This window comes from Salvia hispanica, chromosome 3, assembly GCF_023119035.1.
Source record: "Salvia hispanica cultivar TCC Black 2014 chromosome 3, UniMelb_Shisp_WGS_1.0, whole genome shotgun sequence".
Taxonomy (NCBI): Eukaryota; Viridiplantae; Streptophyta; class Magnoliopsida; order Lamiales; family Lamiaceae; genus Salvia; species Salvia hispanica.
Window position 1 is genome coordinate 6,559,512 of NC_062967.1, and position 19,575 is coordinate 6,579,086.

The window sequence follows — 19,575 nt, forward strand, 5'->3', positions numbered from 1 at the left end:
TGCATACTACTAAATCAAGTCCTAAGACAACAATAGACATTAAAGCATATACTCTAACATTGCAAGCATAAGAAGTTTTAACTCTTGAAACAATTCCTCCCACAACAACAGAATAAGTAAACCAAAAGGAGAAAGGAGGGGGGGAGAGGGAGAGAGAGAGAGATTAAAAAAAAGAAGCCAAAACCTAGATAATCCCTTACTGAAAGAAGCTGGCTGTTCCAATATCATATCTTCAGATCTTTCAGGCCTTTGATTTCAACCTCAGCTGGCTCCTGCAGCTTGTTCTGTTCAGCAGACGTCGTCTCTTTGGCTGATGGTGCCGGAGGACTGACATCAACGGTGAGAACTTCAGTTGTGGGTTGGTCGACTTGAACTGTTGGAGCTTCAGAAATTGGTGCCACTGCAGCAGGCTTTGTATAACCAAAAGGGTCCTCAACTAGAACAGGAGAGAATTTGGAGAATGGTGGCTCCTCTACTTGAGGTGTAGCAGGTATGGAAATCCGAGGATCCTCTACTTTAACAGATGGACGCACCACGGACGATAGCTCATCCATCCGTACTGGAGCAGCAAATGCAGGAACAGCTTGTCTGATTGACACGGGTGGGGCCATGTGCAAAGTAGGAGGCCTCATTACTAATGATGGCTGTGGCGAAGGAAGTGGTGGTGCGGAGAACACTGGAATCGCATTCCGAATTGTCACTGGGGGTGCAATCTTGCAATGCACTGGAATATATGGTGCTGCTCCTACTGCTGGGAATTTCTGTGGCCGGGGTTTGAAGATGTCTGCCAATGATGACTGACATTCATTCGGAACTGTAACCATTGGCTGGCCAGTTATGCTGACATTCTTTTGGAGAGTGGGGTTGTTGTTCAAGGCAGGATTAGGCCTGTTGCGCTGAGCAGTTTTCGGGCATATCAAGGGAAGGATTCTTGATGTTGTAGTTATAGACGGTTGTGTACTCGATGGCCTAGGATTTAGTGTAGGAAATTGTATTGGAAAAGATAGTCTCGCCAATCTAGCCTTTATTAGATACTTCTGCAGCGCACGAGCTACTGTCACATGCTCCTGTTCATCCTTATGGGACCTTTCATAAGGAAGCTCAGTTTGTTGCACTACTGGAAAAACAATGGGGCACAAAACATATTAACTATTAGATTCTTGCCACATAGTAAAATGCTTAAAATTTATATACATAAGGATCATATGATACTCAATAAGACCATATTAATCCTCCGTTTTCTCTCATAAACTATTTGCTATCCCCATGCCTCAGCATTATTCACATGATTTGAATTCCATATTCAAAGATTGATAAAAAGTTTAGGTGCAGAGGCAAGAAAGGCTGATGGACAACAGTACCAAGTAAGGCATCATAGGGACCATGTAATCAGTTTTAAATGGGCTACTGGGCGAGGCTGTATGACTCTTGATTCCTACTCATTAATCATCACCTATTTGTCTTTTATTTCTTTCTCTAATTGGCTTTTCAACTAGGTAGACATAAAAAATCAAGGGCTTGGTGACAGAGCAGCGGATGGGTTTAAAAAATTGAAACGAGTATGGACCAGGGCCACTTACAAGATTTAAGAGATAACCAAGCTGCCATGGCAGCATTCTTTTCTGCTTGCTTCTTGTTCTTAGCTGGCACACCGGTAAATATAACACCAGCCAACTCTACAGTACACGTAAAAATAGGAAGGTGGCCTAGACCAGTTCTGAAAGTTGAATATGCAGGCAAAGTTGCTCCTACTCTTTGTGAAACCTCCTGCAATAGATTCTTATATACACCTGTCTCGTCCTGCAAAGGTCAGAATGGTACAGCATTAGCAAGGAACAAGGAACCGAACTGTTCGAGAAATCCCAAACACATTATTTGACAAATGAATGTTATAGTTTACACAAAAGATGGTAACAAGACAGTTTGCAAAGTTCTAACAATTCATGTATAGGGCCTTCATTTTGAGATAAGCGTACATAGAAGAATATCGGAGATATTCAAACTTGAATGCACACCAAGTCATCCAATTTTTCACATGACAAACTTCAATTGCTTTAGCTCTTTGAAGCTACAAGGATCAATCATATATTGTTAATTCTGGGTGTGTCATTTGTAACTTAGCGATGAAAATCATTAAGTGTGTTAAAGATACTATATCCACTGAATGGTCATGAGTTTTCATGCGAATGATATGTTGAACTATAATTTGGTTTCCTATCACACGAGGATCTGGTAGAAAGCATATTTCTCAATTCTCAATCTAATTCTTATGTTATTGACTGAATATCAATCCAAACTGGCTATAATTTGGAAGGAGCAAGGTATAAGATTCTAGACTGATCCAGCAAAGAGTCTCTTTGGTAGACCTAGTGAAGATATGGCTTTGCTAAGTGTTATCGACTGAAACAACATAACAACAATATACAGCCTTTTCTCGCCTCCTTAGCTAGACCAAAGCACAACATATAATGAGTTTTCTAAGATTCAAAGATTTCATTTCTTCAATAAAAATGATTACAAGATTTCACACAGAAAGGTAAATTTATATTAATGTTTTGAATTTTAGAAAAGTTAATTTTTCCGGATTACAACCCATCTAATGTTCTAAGCGACGTTATGGTTAAGCTAAATACACGAAGCCTACTTTATTGAAAATATGGAGGCTGAGAAAAATAACATGAACTCGATCCTGCCACATGAGATGCCATTTAATGTTTTAAGTGACATCATAGGGCAGTTGGATTCTGTGATACCCTACTAATTCAAACCAAAGAGGCTGAGTTAATTACATTATTCATCACAGCTCACGACTGTCACTGTAACGGATATAATGTGTGACATACTACGCCTATTTCACAGAATGGTGGGTCAAAAAAACATGTTTTTCATGGCAAGTAGATAGCAAATGAAATTTAAAACATGGCATTGGCGTGAATCGCGTGATTTCCTGAAAACCAACAAACTTGTCCAAATAAATTCTAACAAACCATTCAAGAGTATTTTAATTTTTGCTAACAGACAGAAATCAATTCTTATCTGGAAACTTTTCCAATGCGAATGAAGTATTCAAAATGCTTATTATGCTACTAAAGTCTAAAAGTATGCGTATAATCTGATTCACTAAAGCCTTATGAGTCGTCTAGACTCTATAGTAGAGCACAAAATCCTTGACCAAAATGACTAAATTACCCATCCAAAAAGCTCTTTCTCATGTATCAAAGTGCAGAAGTTACTAAAACATGGCAAAGATTAAGTATACTTGGAGGAAAAACCCCCTCTAGAGAATCAAGGTTACACCAAAGGCATACCCAAAATCCTATCTAGTGAAGAGAAATTTAGTAGCTCTAGGAACTGAATCAATTAGAGGTTCTTACTTGTGAAATCGGCCTTAGATGCTAACAACATCTAAATGTCAACTTCCATGAGCTGATTGTTCACAAAACAAAGGCAGCATTTGAAAATAGAAATGTTTAGTAGCCACAAATTCATCGAAATGACACAAGTACAGAGTAACGTATTATAATTACACAATCATTCTCAAATTTACTCAGATAAATCCGTCCTTTCAGAAGATCACATAGACACATTGTTGCATTCTGTTTAATCCCCAATTTTGCAGCAATCAAATTATATCAAAGACGACAGGAGCACAATTTAAGAAATCAAACACCAAGCAAATTTCAAACAATAAAAGTTCCATGGAAACTAAACAACACAGTAAATTAGTAAAAAACTTGGAAGAAAAAAAGAAACTCACAAGAATTCGGGCTGCGAGCGAGTTTGACGGGCCGCGGCTGGCGAGCGCATCAAGCGCCATCTCAGCTGCAGAGTGCTCCGCCTGGCGGAGAGTGGAGCAGTAGGTAGGGCTCTCAAAGGTCTCCCCGTTAAAATTAACGACGGCCTTGAAGCGCGGCGCGTGATCGGGACCTTCCCTGATGGACGTGTAGGCCGGCAGATTGAAGCAGCTCCGCTGCGCCAGCTCCTGCAGCTGGTTCTTATACATCTCTACACCGAACCCCCCAAAAAATCAAAAAAATCAATCCAACAAACACACACTTTCTCTATTAGCGAAATGCATCAGATCATCGCCTCAATCGAGGCTCCAATTGAGATCCGGAGCGTCTTTCCTGGCGTTTTACTAGGGTTTTTGCTTGCATTTCTCAAAAAGATAGGCAGAGTTTTTCGGTGAGCTTTTTAGAGAGAGAAAGGGTTTAGAGAGAGAGAGGACTTTTGTTTCGCATTTTCGCTGTGCAGTAATAGCTTCGCTTTAAAACCAACGTGAGAGAGAGAGAAAGAGGTGGGAATATTTGGATGCATGCAGTTCCACGGTTAGATTCAGTGTGGAAAATAAATATGAATGCGTCGGAATTATTTTATACTACTAGATGGCAAAATAATTCAATTTAGTTTTAATTATTTTTATGTCATTTAATGATATGATGTCAACGTGATAGAAGATGGGTGCAAATAAATTTTTTTAGTGGCACATGGCAAATTACGAGGGGAATTTATGAGAGAAATTAAAAATGGGAAATGGAAAAATAAAGATAAGGAGGGAAATAAATTTGTGGGTGCCAATAATTAAATCAAGGTTTCTCGATAAAGATTGTGGGGATTGTTCCCATGTATATTTATTGGATGGCATTGACTAAACTAAGACATATTCGAGTGAAAAATTAAATCAAATTCAAGTACTTACTTTAATAAGTATGTTTTGGATTAACCATATTTTAGCTTAATGCATAAATTATAAAATAGTTAAAAAAAGAGAGGCGCATATACATTTGAATTTGGTAATCTGTTTAATTGAAACTTGCCCCAGTTGATTTTATTATTTATAAAGACTGCACTTGAAGTCGCTTTCTTAGAGAAAATAATTTGTGGCATAAATTTCAAAACAGAAATTAATGTAATGTGTAGTACCTTAAAACACTGCTTTAAATATTTTTTAAAATGCGACGATAAAAATCAACAATTACTATCTGGATAATTTAGGAATAATTACGGACTATGAAAAGGGACAAATGAAATAAAATTAGTGAGACCGATTTATAAAGCCGTTGGCTAATACTTGTCCCTTTTTTCTAATCACTATTAATTTCAACAAATTTAAAATTTCGGCGTAATGAAATTAATTAATCCTAGTTGTCCTATTCACATATGTCGAGCAGAAAATAATTTGGTCATAGATGGAATAGGGGGAATGGGAATTTAATGAGTAGGTTTATGGATGGAAAGTTGTGTTTAAATGGGATTAATTGATGATTCCTTTCACAGGGGACATAATTTACATCACTGCTTTTACTAATCATACTTGCTCAACTATGCAAATTTCTAGCCTTCACCTATATTCTATGTTATCATTACTTTTAAAGTTTACTAGTGTATCAAACTATCAATAGTATTAGTTCTTTTTAAGATTACAAATCTTTTTTCTCCATGTCCTAATTTCTTAAATCGAATAAAAATACCAATATGTAATAAAGGTAAACAACATTTTGTAAAACTCTGGTTAGTCCCATATAAAAACTATTATTTATATAATGACTTTGATATTTTATATCTATGTCCTACTAATTAATTTCTAATTTTAATGAAAACACACCAATATGTACAAGATAAATATTACGAAATTTGATCAAACTTTTTTAAGTCCTACAAGTTTGAAAATCGACTGCTAATAACATGACTTTGATATATTTTGTAATTATCCTGAATTATGGCCGAAACTTTTAAAATTAGCTAATAATATCATGAATATAATATATTTCACAACAAACTTAAATAATGTAGTACTACTTATTTAAAAACTGAAAAATAAAAATAAAAGCGATGGTAGAATTGTTTTGACGAACTACACTCAATTGGTCAGAAGCCAAAAAAAAAGATAAATGAAATGTTTGAATAAACCACTATTGACAAAACTCTAAATTGAAATTCATGACTTTTTTTTTTTGTTACATGATAGAGAGGGCATAGCCGACGGGGAATATCTCAGTTTGTCTAGAAGGAGAATGTTGAGTAAACTTTAGGAGGAGAATAGAAAATACTAGTAGGAGTATGAAACTCTGGCGGCATCCCAGTCGACCAATTTGCAAGAAAATCGGCAGCGGAATTGGCTTCCCTATAAACGTGCTTTATGTTTACCTCACATTGTAGCTCCATGAGCTGCCATATGTATTAGAGTAGGCTATGATCTATCTGAGTTAAGCATACATACCGTTACTGAGCTCTCACTTTCAACGTCTAATGCACGGATGCCATGCTCTCATGCTAGCTTCAAGCCATCTAATATTGCCCAGAGTTGAGCTATCGTGAATAACCATAGCAGCCCTTATGTGTTGTGAACATCCGTGAAGCTAGATGCAACACGTGTACTCCCTTTCACCGCCCCATCCGTGTTAGTTGATGGGGACTTCATTAGTGCTGGATGTTTTGGAATGTTTGGACCATGCTACCTTGTAACTGACATTTGCAGCTGCCCAAAACATTACCTAAAATCTAAGAGCTTTCAGTCTGCTTGCCTTTCACATTTCTCAGTGGAGCTACCATATTTCCTTCCGTGACCTGGCCACCATTCCACTAATTCGTCTGAGAAGGATTCTCGATATCACAGCTCGGAGAGCTTTCATCGTATAACTGATCAGGTATTAGTTAGTATTACTTGCAGAGTTCACATTTTTATCTTGTGAGCTTAGACAGAATGTACATGTTGATATTGGAGCTGAAATAAGGGAATATTTTTGCAGTTTGCCAGAGCTGAAAACTTCAAAAAAGAATGCTGCAAAGCCAAAAGAAAACAAGTAGCTGCTGATGTTCATGTTAACGCAGTGCAGAAGATCACCCTGCTGAAAATGGAAACAGAGGAAGAGAGCCCTTGAAGCTCAGTCTCAGTTATAACAACCATCAAATTCAATATAGCCTGGTATTTTTCTATCAAACTTGATTGACATCATCAATATTTTCCAGCTTTGAGGATTCTGAAACAAAACTCATATTTGCTGAGAACATAATGTACTTATCAAATAAATGAGATGTTATACTTGATGGCTGATATATTGGCATCACAATTCAATCAAAACCATGTAAATTGATATTGAAGAGAAGAATTTCCCTAATATTATCAACAAACACATCAATCAGCAAGGTGAGGAGGCAGGTTACTGGAATGACATGACAAACGAATAAATCTTTCCCTTCAAGAGCTCCGCCTTGTCCATCAGCACCCCGTCCCTTCTAGAGACAACACGATCCAACCAGTCGTTGACTCGTTTCAGCTGAGACAAAATAGTGGCCATAGGGCCACAGTCGAGACCTCCACCATTGCCTGTAGCGGACTTGCCAAATACACGAAAACCTGCATCAAGGGACTCCTCAACAAACCTCACGAACCACATTTGCATCTCAGACAGCAAATTCTTTCCCAGCTCTACAGTTTCGTTCATTCCCATGCATCGAGTCCATGTTCCAGCCACTGATGGTGACACCTTCTTGGCAGGTTCACTGATAGAGGGCCTCTTCTTTGAACTTTGCTCCACCTTTGATAAGCCATCAAACTCTTCGTTTGTGAGGAGGGAGACAACCTCAAGGTTCGTGGCCAAAGCAGCTTCCACCCATAGCTTGCTCGGTTTTGGTTGCTCTGTAGATGTAGAATCCGTACTTCTTGATGAACTGTGGCTACCGAAAATCAACTCAACGTCTGCTGTTGATTTCAGGGCATCCTCGTAAATGGACATGAATCGGTCGATAGTAGGCAGAGGATTCTCAGGCTTTGACATTGCAACTAAATCAGAAAACATGCTGCAAGTTGAAAATTTGAAAAGGGTCAGTACATATGTTCAAGATTGCTTTTTTACTAAAGCAGTAGTTATGTTTCCGTACTTTTAGTATAAAAACTTTGGGTATACAATTCTTTTTTACTCTAAACAATGATTATAATGAATATCACATAATCATGTTGGAAAGAAAGACAAAGCTCACAATCCAAATAATCAAGAAATCTAATACTGTAAGACAAATGAAAATATTGTAATAGGTTAACTTTACCATACTAGTTTAGCATAGCCTATGCGCAGTAGTCTATCCATTAAACCGAGACAAGATGCCTTCTACGTTTAGGTGGATTACAAGTATGGGTTTACTATATAGAGAGACTACTGTAAATATTAAAGAATCAATTTTCAAAAAGTACATGACAATTGACAAGAAGAATTCAGTCTGATCGCTCATGTTCAAGTTCTCTAACTATGGCTTCTTCATTGAACCTCTCAATCCATGGAAACAAATCACCTATAAATATATCCACTTTTCTGGAGTTAGACTATACCTCAAGTTTCTGACAACAGATTCAGTTGCCATGGCTTCCTCTAAAGCTTCAGCAGCAGCTATTGAAGCAATTCTTCTCCTCTGCATAGCATCCTGATCCAAAGAACACACAAACAGATTCATTTTTCAATTCTGGATAACATAAAGGAACATAAATAAGTATAATAGTTCTACTAAATATCATATCTTTATATACCTTCCCAAGTTTAGCAAGACCTGAAGTAACCGCATCAAGAGAAACACTGCCATCAGTCCATTTCTTTTCATGTATGGTGATCACTGGGGCTGCGCCATTCGGTTTCACATTCGGACTCTCAGATTTCTCATGTACGTCGCTTAGACGCCTAGATATAGCAGCCTGAAAAGGAAAAACACCACCACACTTTAAGATGAAAACAAGTTCATACAATTCAACCAAAAACAAAGCTAATTCAACCAAAAATGAAAGAACATTCATGAGGCTAAAATGGGAGAACTGGACCTGTGTCCTCAGGATAGCCTGGAGATCGATTTTGTTTTTAGCCAGAGTCTTTTCTTTATGTTCAGAAGAGCTGCCGCCGGATGCTGGTCCATCATCCCAATTTTTCCTACTAGGAGGTCTCCCATTCCCAACAAGCGCTTCAGAAACCTTCGAAATTCCAGCAGCTATATTAGCCATCTTCTTCCTCCCTGAGGAGTCCACTGCGGGTGATGCCCTAAGCCCGCCAGATAGCCTTCGAGCTGGAGACAACGACATCCTCCTCGCCACAATCGGGCTCGCCTGCCGCCTCCCAGCAGTCGGCGACGGCTGCCGGTACCTAGATGGTACAATTATCGCAGGCTCCTTTGATGTCCTCCTATTTTCTTCCTTTGCCACCACAAGGCTCGGGACCACACATTTTGACGGGGCAGGCGAGGAAGACCTCTTCCCTGATTTAGCCGCCGGCGACGGATCCCTCTCCGCTACCACAACTTTCCTTCCGGCTGCTGCTAATGGTCTCTGCTTCTGCGAGCCCGGCGATGTAAACCTTTGCGAGATCTTGTCTGATCCAGCTCTACTACTAACAGAGCTATTATCATCTCCGCAATTCGCAGCTATATTCACATTAACATTCTCTTTTTTGGGGGCAATTACATGTCTGCCGCCCTTTCCCTCTCCGAATTTCTCCTTTCCTTCCGTCTCCTTCTTCCCTGCCCTAGACAAATAGGCAGCGATGGGATCAGCAGAGGGGCTGGAGTCTGAAACCGGCTGAATGACGAATCCATTTTTGGAAGGGGAGATCCGAGCAATTAGGGGCTCGGGGGATCCGATGAAGGGCTGGCGGCCGGCGACGGGGCGGAGGTTGACGGGCGTTGGGACGGGAGGGGAGTCGGAGTCGAAGAGGAGGCGATCGAGGTGCACAAACTGACCTAACTGGAGGCGATTGTTGAGGATTAGGTCAGTGTCGCGGTCGGAGAGGGAGACGTAGGTTGAATTGAGGGAGTCGGAGAGCTGGACGTAGAATCCATTGTGCGGCCATAGAGAATCGGCGGCGGAGAGAGCAGGGAGGATGCCGATGACCTGGAGGAGGGGACTACGGTGGTCGCCGGTGACTTTGGTGGTTGAATTCATCGATTGGAGGAGCTTGAGGAGGATTCCGGGTGTTAGAGTGGCCATTTTGGAGAGAGGTGGAGAGGGCAGTGAGGATTTCTTCTTTACGAGAGGTGAATTAGAGTGAGGAGAAATTGAAAGTGGGATGCCTTAGCATTAGGGATTGACGACAGATGAAGAAATTGGGGTTTTAGGGATGAAGATGGTGACCGTTACATTTTTGAAATTCAAAAAAATGGCTTATCCGCTTAAATTGTTCTAACGGTGCCTTCTGTAGGGCCCACAGCAGTTGGATTCAACCAAAAATAATGCAAGCCGATTTGGACGCATTCTCGGTAAAAATCAGATGTGAGTAACATTTTTGAATTGATTTAGAATTAGATTACTTCAAATTTACTAAATAAAGTTGATATTAACCTTATTTTTACTCCTGTCTTTTGTCAAAATCTACTATATGATGTTGCATAAAATCAATAGTGAATTACATATTTAGGATCTATACTTATCACGACGAACGTTTGCGGTCTCTATACTTATAAAATATCATTTGCGGTCTTTATACTTGTACTTATGCACGTTTTAAGGTTCTTTTCACTCTTTTATCTTTTTTTGGACAAAAATACCCCCAAAGAAAAAATTTGTACACTATTTTCTCTCTTTCATCCTCCTTCTTTCTTTTTCCTTTGTCTATAATAAAATTAGAACTAAAATTATGGGTTTGTTAATCTTATTTCCTTGTATTCTGTTAAATTTTTTGAGAAATTTAATCATATGATGATAAATTTTATATTTTCACGTCATTTTCCTTTATCACACTAGAGTATTTGTGATTATGCTTCAAATGTGGAGTATTATAATTAATGATCCCGTAAATAAAAGATAAAAAATTTGAACGACGAATTTCAACAAGTGGATATTTGAATCTAATCAATCGCAAAGTGAGGAATAATAAGCAATAAATGGAATGTATGAAATTATGGTAATTTTGGTTGTGTATTTAGCAAGTGGGCAGCGCCCGTGACTTATGTGGGTTCTCACATCAGAAATTTCTCTTCGCAATTCTAACAAAATAATGTAAAATAAACTTCTTAGCTGAACATTTGATTTGTCTAATTTCCTTCTTCAAATATGTCTCATCTCAATTTTTGTTGTAATTATACAAGTCATTTACAAAAAGAAGAAAGAGAAAATATGAAGAAGAAAGAAAAAGGAGAGAAAATATGAAGAAGAAAGAAAAAGGAGAGAAAATAGTAATATATAAATTTGCCCTTCATTTATTTGGGGGTATTTTTGTCCTAAAAAATGTCAGAAAAAAAAAAAAGAACCTTAAAACGTGCATAAATACAAATATAGAGACCGCAAATGATATTTTATAAGTATAGGGACCGCAAACATGTATCGTGATAAGTATAAGTCCTAAATATGTAATTCACTCTAAAATCAATTGCCTCAAGTATCTATATGGTCTTACATTAAGGTACTCTACTCATGTAATCTTAACAAAGCAAAGAGCCAATTTAACAGTCATGGAGATATTTAAATGAATTGTAAAATCTAATTGCAAGACAAATGCCATAACAAAATCCAAATCGATGATGATGCTTGGACTTGGTTATAAGTACTAGTAGTATCTTTTAAACTAAAAGTCAACAAGTACTCAATAAATATAACTCCCATTTAATCATTACATTTGGTATTGGTTTATATTCCTCATATTGATTTCAAATACCATTCACTTATTCACACAATTGGAGTGCTATTTTGCACTCTAAATATAAATTTGTTTTTAAAAATTTACGATAAGATAATGGTAGATGGAATAGTATTTAAGTTTACAAAAGTTGTTCGCAAAGTATGACAACTTTGAGATGATGACTAATTGACTTTGATGAAGATAAATAAAAGATATATAACAAGCCCAGAAAATATTTAAAACATGGTGGCCCAAATAAGATATAGCCCGCCTCTTGTTGAACCCTAGTTAAACCCTTTCTCCACTTCCCTCCACTTTAGCCCCAAATTGCATTAGGGCTCAATCGGAGAGCAGCAAATAGAATTTTATTGCGCAATCGCGTAATCGAAGAGTGCGAATTTCATGGGTAAGCTAGGAAAGAAGGCGCGAAAATTTGCGAAGAAGCATCTTCAGTCTGTGCTGAAGCAGCGGCGAAAAACGAAAGCTTTGTTCAAGAGGAAAGCTCCAAGTTAGTAATCGTTGTTAAGTTATTGTGTAGATAGTTCTGGTTCATGCGGAAAACGAACATTATGTATGCATTTTTTATGAATTGAGTTGAATTCGTGTGCCTTTATATATGCGCAATTTCTGTATACTGCAGAAAACGGGAAAAATGACTCCGAGGAGGAGACAGTGGATGACTATGCAGGCACTTTTAATGGAAGGTAACAAGGTGAATTTGATTCGCATTCTTCATGCTTTAATTTTCAACTCATGGTTGGAGATTCTGTTCGATATAGACTACCTTTTGTGTGTTGATGAAGGCTGCGGTGTGTACTCAAGCACAGTCTCAACCTTTTTTCTCAGGAACAGTGAACCCGAGAGCACTGTAATTACTTCTCTTGATGCAGCATTCACTGAAAATGAAACAGATGAGATTGCACTTGCATCAGATAGTGATGGTTATCTTTCGGAGGTTCTTGATTGGATTCCATTTCCTTTTTATCAATCTCCTCATAAATTTTATGCTATCGCCAGTCCAATGATTTTGTATTCTATGTCTAGGATCCAAGTTGCCCATACTCGGTGGAGAGTGAAACGGAGAAAACACTAGAAGGTCAAATTGTTGATCATATTTATTCTCTCTCTTAGTTAATCTTTCTACTTATTTAAAATAGCTGTTAATGGTCTAACATCGTAATAAATGTCTATCTTTTATGCAGATACAATTGTTACTGTCTATTCAGCTCAGAACAACAAAATTCACTCTGATCTCGCTGCTCTAAAGAAGAAACTGGATAGGCTGAGAAAGAAGGTAATCTCACCTTTTGGATTTTTTTTGTTTACTGTAAATCAATTGTACTGGCCACTGGGATTATGTGGCTACTTAGCTTTGCATCTGTCATCATGCAAGGCTAAGTATGTATGATAATATGCGTTTCTCTATTTGTTTACATAGTGAGAAAATCTCCCCTTCTTTTGTCTGATCAAGATCTTTAGGTGATGGGTATCTTTAAACTTCTTAAAATACTGGATGAAGCATTTTGTGCTGATGGTTACCTATAAAATTGTCCTGTGAACTTTTGATCTTCCATGCCCAGGGAACTGTTTCCTTTTTATTACTTTTATACTTTATGAAATCTTTCACATGCTTGGTAAAAAAGTATTGGAAGATTGTTTTCATGCGCTTGACCAATATCTTTAAAATAAAATGAGGTTAATGAAAATTCTCAATAGGAAGGAAGAATAGTAAAGTAAAATGAGACTAAGTGCAGTTGCTTGCTCTATTTCTGTTTGTATGTCATTTCTTCTGTCTGCTATAATTCTGATAATTGGAATGGACATTTTCACTTGTAATGAATAAGGTTATAAGTAATTTGGAATCTCTTCATTATCTTTGTTTTTCTTATGTCATCAACCGTCTCAATGCTAATTTTATGGCCCTTAAGCTCTTTATCTGTTACATGTTTAAGAGAAATACATTCTTTTGTATTTAGTAAGTTAACTTGCTTCAAAACATTACAGGATCCAGGATTCAACAACTTCTTAGAAAGCTTCAAAAGCAGCGCTGAGACAATTCAGAATGATGATTCAGTAAGATACTTGCCATTTTTTCACTCTGTTTCCTTGTTATTATTCTTTCTGTTTAGGGAATGGGGGGTATTATTCCTTGAATGTATATGCTGCTTGACTTATTTATACATGAGAATGATAAGAAACCGAGCATCATGCTTTTTCAATTCAATTTTTCTTACTAGAATATAGATTCTGAGCCTTGACTTGCTGACTATTTGATATTCCTAAATCTATCATGATGGTTCTGCAATTGTTTTCAGATATACTACTTGATTTTATTCAAGCATTAAGGCAAAAATGGATATTGTAGATTGGCATCATAGTGTTAATAGCTTTTTCCTGTTTTTTCTCTTGTAACAGTTTTCAGATGAAGGTGATTCAAGCGATCACGAGGAGCAGGGTGAAGATGACCTGGTCAAAGATAAAGAAAAATTTCTCTCTAATCAAGTCATTGTTACATGGTGTCGAATGGTCAAAGAAGATAATAGCCAGTCAGCATTTGTTGGCCTGCTAAATGCCTACCGCACAGCATGTCACTATGGAGTTGAATCAGTTGGCCACAAAATCGACAGCAGTGAAACATTTTGCAACATTCTCATATTTACACTCTCTAATGCAGATGATGTATTTCGAGGCATGTTTCAAATATCATCTTCGAACAGCAAAAAGGAGACAGTAGAAAAACTACAGAAAAACTCAAAGTGGAAAAGCATGAAATCTCTTGTCAAATCTTTTGTGAGAAGTACATTGTTTTTGTTGGATCAGATTACTGACTCAGAAATTCTGACTTTTGCAATGGCGAGGATTCGAGCTTCTCTGATATTCTTTGTTGCCTTTCCATCTCTGGTTCAACGGCTCCTTAAGGTAACTTGAAGTTTCCTGGTGTTTTGATATGTTTTTAAATTGCTTGTTTTTGTAAGGAATCCCACCTGTTCTTAGGTGGAGCTCAGGATCTTTGCATTTTTTTGTAATACTGACTTCAAAGCAAAGGTGTCAACTTGCTATTATTGGATTGGTATATGTCTGTTATAATGTTTCATCTTATTTTTTATTGTGGAGGAAGTGAAAGAGCATTGTAGATATAATTCCTATTGCTTTATGATTGTTCATTGAACTTGGGCAAAATGGGTGGCCTTTTATCTTTCATTCCAACCAGTCAATTTTCAAATGAAAATTTCCACATGTATATTTTATTATTTATACTATCTGATTCCAACACTTAAAACTTATTAAACAGGCAACAGTTCATTTGTGGGCAACCAGCGGAAGGGTCTTATCATCAGCTTCCTTTCTTGTCATAAGGGACGTTGCTGCTATGTTTGGTTCAGATCACTTTGATACCTGCTTAGCGAAAACCTCCAGATCATTTCTTTCTCGATCTAGAGTAACTGAGATCACTGACATAGAACATATGGAATTTTTAAGGGATTCCGTAGTAGAATTGTGCTGTCTAGATGTGCAAAAATCATCTGTTAAAGCTGTTGCTTCTTTAAGTCAATGTGCAAAGATATTTAGCTTGGCCACACAAACAAAGAAAAAGGTTTGTTTTTTTTAATTTCTCTTTTTTTAAGCGCAAAATATCTGGAGGATACTAATTGGAATGAATTGCCCTTTTCTTCTGTGACAGGAAGCTGTTAAAAAAATTTGCAGTTGGGAATATGTTAACTGTGTTGATATGTGGGTTAGATTCATATCAGCAAATATACGCGACTTTGATCTTCAGTCCCTGTTCTTTATGACCGTAAAACTTATTAATGGTGTAGCTCACATGTTTCCCGGTCCAAGATATTTACCTCTGAGACTCAAGTCCATTGAGTGGCTGAATTGCCTCTCCAGTTCGAGTGGAACTTTTATACCAGTTGCTTCATTAGTACTGGATATTTTGGAATATAAGGTTGCCGGGGAGGGAAGAAAAGCTCAAATTGCATTCGATACTGCGTCGGTCTTGAAGGTGAGGATCATGTTTATTCTATCACATGCAGTAAATCTGTTGTCATTTTCTTCTCAATTTAATGCAATATTTGGATCTTGCTACCTTGTAATTGGGAACTGACATTTGCAGCTGCCCAAGCACTACCTAAAATCAAAAAGCTTTCAAGACGAATGCTTTCAGTCTGCTGTCAAACAGCTTGCCTTTCACTTTTCTCAGTGGAGCTTCCATATTTCCTTCCCTGACCTGGCTACTATTCCACTAATCCGCCTGAGAAGGATTCTTGATATCACAACTCTAGAAAGCTTGCGTCGCATTGTGAAGCGTATGATTGATCAGGTATTAGTATTGCTTGCTAGTTCTCGTTTTTATCTTGTTAGTTTCATCAGAATGTAAATGTTGTTAATGGAGCTATATCCACTAAATCTAAAGCAAGAATGATATTTCTGGCAGAAAGGCCATTGTGATTAGTTCTTACGTTTGCTACTGCAGGTGGAGCAGAATGTGGACTTTGTGCAGAAGAAAAGGGAAGATGCGCCTTTCTCCCCTCTTGATCATCAATCAGCAGATTCTTTTCTTCAGGTTTCTATCTCCGAATCCAATTTTTCATACTCTTACGTGTGTTGGGACATAATTTAATAAAGTATCATGGCTAAACATTAATGCAGCTTGAAAAGTCCAGTCTCAACTCTCCATTTACTCAATATTACAGAAGTGTACTGGACAAGGCTTGTGAAAGAAAGTTGCATAAATTTGATAAGAAAAGGTACAGTTACTCAAACTCTAGCTGCCCTTATGATTTAACTATTATCAATGACATAAAGAGTCATCTTGTTGCAATACTTGGTGAATCATCATGTGTTTAGTAAAGAAGAAATAAAGGAAAAGATTGGGATCTTGTGTTTTTGTAAACCATAAATTGACATTTTCAATTATCTGAAAAGAGTGTTATTCTTGTTTGTTTTCTATTGAACGAGGACTATTTTTTGCAGTTTGCCAGAGCTGAAAACTTCAAAAAAGAATGCTGCAAAACCCAAAAGAAAACCAGTGGCTGCTAAAGATCACCCTGCTGAAAATGGAATGGTGAATAGTAAACGAAGGAGGAAGGGGAGCCCTTGAAGCTCAGTTATAAATTATGGCCCATCAAAGCTTGGTAATTCACCCAATTTTGGAATCAGAATACTAGATTCACATTCAATATAGCTTTCTTCTTTTCTCATTGTTGTATTCTATTCGCTGAGTTCAATGTATCTGGAGATCGTAACTCTTTTTTTATTATCAAAATTGATAGAGAGGAATTTGCTTAGCATCATCAATATTTTTCAGTGTTGAATACTCAGAAATTTGTACAACTCATTTGCTGAGAACATAATTTATCAATGAAATGAGATGTTATAGTTGATGGCTGATATGTTTTATGTGCTCAACCAAGCCTGATTCTGAAATATTGGTAAAAATATTGGCATCATGGTTCAATCAAAACCAGGCAATTTGCTTTACACTAGTAATTTGTTCAACTAACTGTTGTCTAATCTGATTAACCTCTCTAATAAATGAAACTAAACATGATGAACAGTATGCAAATGCAAGTGCTTTCAATGAAGGAATCATCTTCCCTCTATCCGATTGCAGCTTATCGACCCAATGACCATGGCGTTGGGGTCACTGTTTCCGCCACAACTAAGTACTCTGACCACCTCCCACAGCCCTGATGAGCCTCTGCTCGTGTCTCCAGCCACCTTCTTTTCGTGGCTTTGTGTTGGGATGGGGCTGTGACGGTGGCTCTGCCTGCTCTTAATATCCCTCAGCTCCATTTTACTTGAAACTCTTGAAATCCCAGTCAAGAACAAGAACCATCTTGCTTTCCCAGATGGTGAGGATGTCAATATAGGCATCTTATGCAGTGGGAAATCATACCCTTTTCCCTGCTTGCTGCCGTTGTGCTTTTTCTTGGATGCTTGAGTTGTCCTCTTGGAGCCAACCCTCCATCTGAACATGCTCCAACCGCGCTTTTCCGTTGGTTGTTTGATGTCGACTTCTTTGGGTGGAACGATGCCTGATGCGTCTAATGGTTGTTTGTAAGGGATGATCTTCCCGCAGAAGACGATGTTCTCCTGTGGGAAACACGGGGTGGGGTGAGCGAGCTCGTGGCTGAAGAACTCGAAGTAGTCGTGGTGGTCGTCCGAGGACATGGATGTTGAGCCTTGTGAGTCAGCAGAGAGATTTTCTTCCCATTCTTCAACACTTTGATCACCATACAATGGGAGATCACGCAAAGAAAGTGTCTCATCTAATTCATCTGTTGTGTCATGCATGCCTTGGTGCTCCAAGAATGATTCTTGAACCAACATTTTGAGTTTTTTTTTTCTTCTTTTTTTGGGTGAAATCTATGTTATGACATAGGATGGTGGGAGGGTTTGGGGAGTTTATATATGGAAAAGGGTTTTTGTGGGAGACAAAGATTGTGAAACATGAAAAGGATTGGTGTTTGTTTGACTAAAATAATGAAGAAATTGGTTGATGGCTCTTGGGGTGCTTTTTGGCTCTCTTCTAGATCAACAAATAAAGGAGTTAAAAATGGATCTTTAGTGTATAAAATAAGTTTGAATATTAGTTGGTTTTCTAGAAGGGCATGCCATAGGCTACAGACAGGTCAGATCAGATTAAGGGCCATAACCCACAAATATGACCAATATACATTAAATATGGGAATTTAGCATAAGATTAAAACTTTTATACTCTATAGTTTGAGGTGTTTATTTTGAGTGATTAAATGAATTGATAAAATATACTTAGGATTTATTATTTGAAGGATATAATTGTCAAATAACTTTAAAATTAATAAATTCATCCAAGTAAATGATAAAATAGGTTCAATTTCTTTTTATTTATCCATCGCATCACTCAAATTAAATGTACATTAAGATTTTGTTATAGTGTATACTTATTCTTGTCTAACTACTCTGAATGACCCAAAAACACACACACACACAAAGACATTAAATTTAAAATTAAGTGGCTAGCACATATGAACTGTTACAACTGCCTGCAATCAATTTATCACTCATTTTTCCAATACAATAGTACAATAGAAGAGATTGTAAGTCCAAATTTCAGAATTTAACACCTCAGTCAATTTCTTCGCCACATTGATTAATGTAGGAAATCTCTCTATTTTTAGTTAATTATTTCATAAACGTTTCTTTAATGTAGTTACTAGTTACCTCCAAATTATTGCTAGCTAATTAATGACGTAACAGTCTACCATCTAATTGAGTCAAATATAGGTCACACATATTGATTCACTCAAATGGAGTATCTTTAAAGTGGTATGGTAGTAGACTAGTAGTTTCCTATGCGGTTAATTAACTCAAAATCTGTTTCGTTAATATATGTTGGATATTTGAGTTTAAGGTAATACGTAGCATTTAACAAAACATTTTCCCATTTCTAATTTAGAACAAGACTTTTGAATTTTGACACAAAAATGACTTTTAGAATGTGTTGATTTATAACATAATATTTCCAGTTAGATTAAAATTGACATGACTGTCGAAAAAATATACATGGACCAGTTCACATTACAACATTACACAAACTTTTTTTTTTATTCAATTTATACAATTGTAAAAAAATTAAAATATGTGATAAACAGGTACATTCTAACAACTTGTTTTACTTCTCATTTTCATTTCCTAACAAAATCATTAAAACAATGAATTGTTGAACTAATAGAAGACATAGTTTTGGGATCAAAGAGAGACTATTATAGAATATGATTCTAGATTATTGAGGGTTTCGTAAGTAATTAAGCTCAATAAATAAAAGTAAACTTAGGTAGTATATATAGAAGTTTCCGTTGTTACATGGATTATATATATAGTCTTCACTTCTAGAAAATGGGGCCCAGTTTACCAGAATAAATAGGTTAGTCATATACTATACAGAATTAAATTTATGTAATTTGTCGACACTATTTTTCAGTCTTCGCTCAATGAAAGA

The 19,575-nt window shown here is 37.1% G+C and overlaps 3 protein-coding genes across 5 annotated transcripts; 1 reads left to right on the plus strand and 2 right to left on the minus strand.

Annotated features, from left to right (window-relative positions):
• Positions 1-35: 35 nt before the first annotated feature.
• LOC125214741 (double-stranded RNA-binding protein 2-like) lies at positions 36-4,249 on the minus strand. 2 transcript variants are annotated; one of them, XM_048115877.1, is made up of 3 exons: positions 3,758-4,249; positions 1,581-1,800; positions 36-1,114 (listed from the first exon to the last, which is right to left on the minus strand). In XM_048115877.1, the coding sequence occupies exons 1-3, from the start codon at positions 4,001-4,003 to the stop codon at positions 225-227; spliced, it is 1,356 nt and encodes a 451-aa protein (XP_047971834.1). In that variant the 5' UTR covers positions 4,004-4,249; the 3' UTR covers positions 36-224. The 2 variants fall into 2 exon arrangements, with proteins under 2 accessions (XP_047971834.1, XP_047971833.1); XM_048115876.1 differs by having other exon boundaries at positions 36-1,117; positions 3,758-4,248.
• A 2,729-nt stretch (positions 4,250-6,978) lies between these two features.
• On the minus strand, positions 6,979-10,051 carry LOC125211152. The gene is made up of 4 exons (XM_048110858.1): positions 8,807-10,051; positions 8,522-8,683; positions 8,327-8,418; positions 6,979-7,800 (listed from the first exon to the last, which is right to left on the minus strand). The coding sequence occupies exons 1-4, from the start codon at positions 9,959-9,961 to the stop codon at positions 7,161-7,163; spliced, it is 2,049 nt and encodes a 682-aa protein (XP_047966815.1). The 5' UTR covers positions 9,962-10,051; the 3' UTR covers positions 6,979-7,160.
• A 1,810-nt stretch (positions 10,052-11,861) lies between these two features.
• Positions 11,862-16,885, plus strand: LOC125213791 (nucleolar complex-associated protein 2). 2 transcript variants are annotated; one of them, XM_048114528.1, is made up of 14 exons: positions 11,862-12,096; positions 12,229-12,292; positions 12,435-12,543; positions 12,633-12,684; positions 12,791-12,882; positions 13,593-13,661; positions 14,004-14,344; positions 14,447-14,507; positions 14,881-15,183; positions 15,271-15,594; positions 15,706-15,912; positions 16,066-16,155; positions 16,242-16,339; positions 16,566-16,885. In XM_048114528.1, the coding sequence occupies exons 1-14, from the start codon at positions 11,991-11,993 to the stop codon at positions 16,690-16,692; spliced, it is 2,043 nt and encodes a 680-aa protein (XP_047970485.1). In that variant the 5' UTR covers positions 11,862-11,990; the 3' UTR covers positions 16,693-16,885. The 2 variants fall into 2 exon arrangements, with proteins under 2 accessions (XP_047970485.1, XP_047970484.1); XM_048114527.1 differs by having other exon boundaries at positions 11,863-12,096; positions 14,004-14,507.
• Positions 16,886-19,575: the final 2,690 nt, after the last annotated feature.

Bases quoted from the DNA above. Each gene is read 5' to 3' on its own strand.
- LOC125211152 (XM_048110858.1), bottom strand. From the start codon at position 9,961: ATGGCCACTCTAACACCCGGAATCCTCCTCAAGCTCCTCCAATCGATG. The intron at 8,419-8,521 runs GTATATAAAGAT...TCTTTGGATCAG, and splicing joins GTCTTGCTAAACTTGGGAAG to GATGCTATGCAGAGGAGAAG. The intron at 7,801-8,326 runs GTATAGTCTAAC...TTCAACTTGCAG, and splicing joins TCTGTTGTCAGAAACTTGAG to CATGTTTTCTGATTTAGTTG.
- LOC125213791 (XM_048114527.1), top strand. From the start codon at position 11,991: ATGGGTAAGCTAGGAAAGAAGGCGCGAAAATTTGCGAAGAAGCATCTT. The intron at 13,662-14,003 runs GTAAGATACTTG...CTCTTGTAACAG, and splicing joins CAATTCAGAATGATGATTCA to TTTTCAGATGAAGGTGATTC. The intron at 15,913-16,065 runs GTATTAGTATTG...TTGCTACTGCAG, and splicing joins TGAAGCGTATGATTGATCAG to GTGGAGCAGAATGTGGACTT.
- LOC125214741 (XM_048115876.1), bottom strand. From the start codon at position 4,003: ATGTATAAGAACCAGCTGCAGGAGCTGGCGCAGCGGAGCTGCTTCAAT. The intron at 1,801-3,757 runs GTGAGTTTCTTT...TGACCTTTGCAG, and splicing joins CGCTCGCAGCCCGAATTCTT to GACGAGACAGGTGTATATAA. The intron at 1,118-1,580 runs GTAAGTGGCCCT...TTGTTTTTCCAG, and splicing joins TTGGTTATCTCTTAAATCTT to TAGTGCAACAAACTGAGCTT.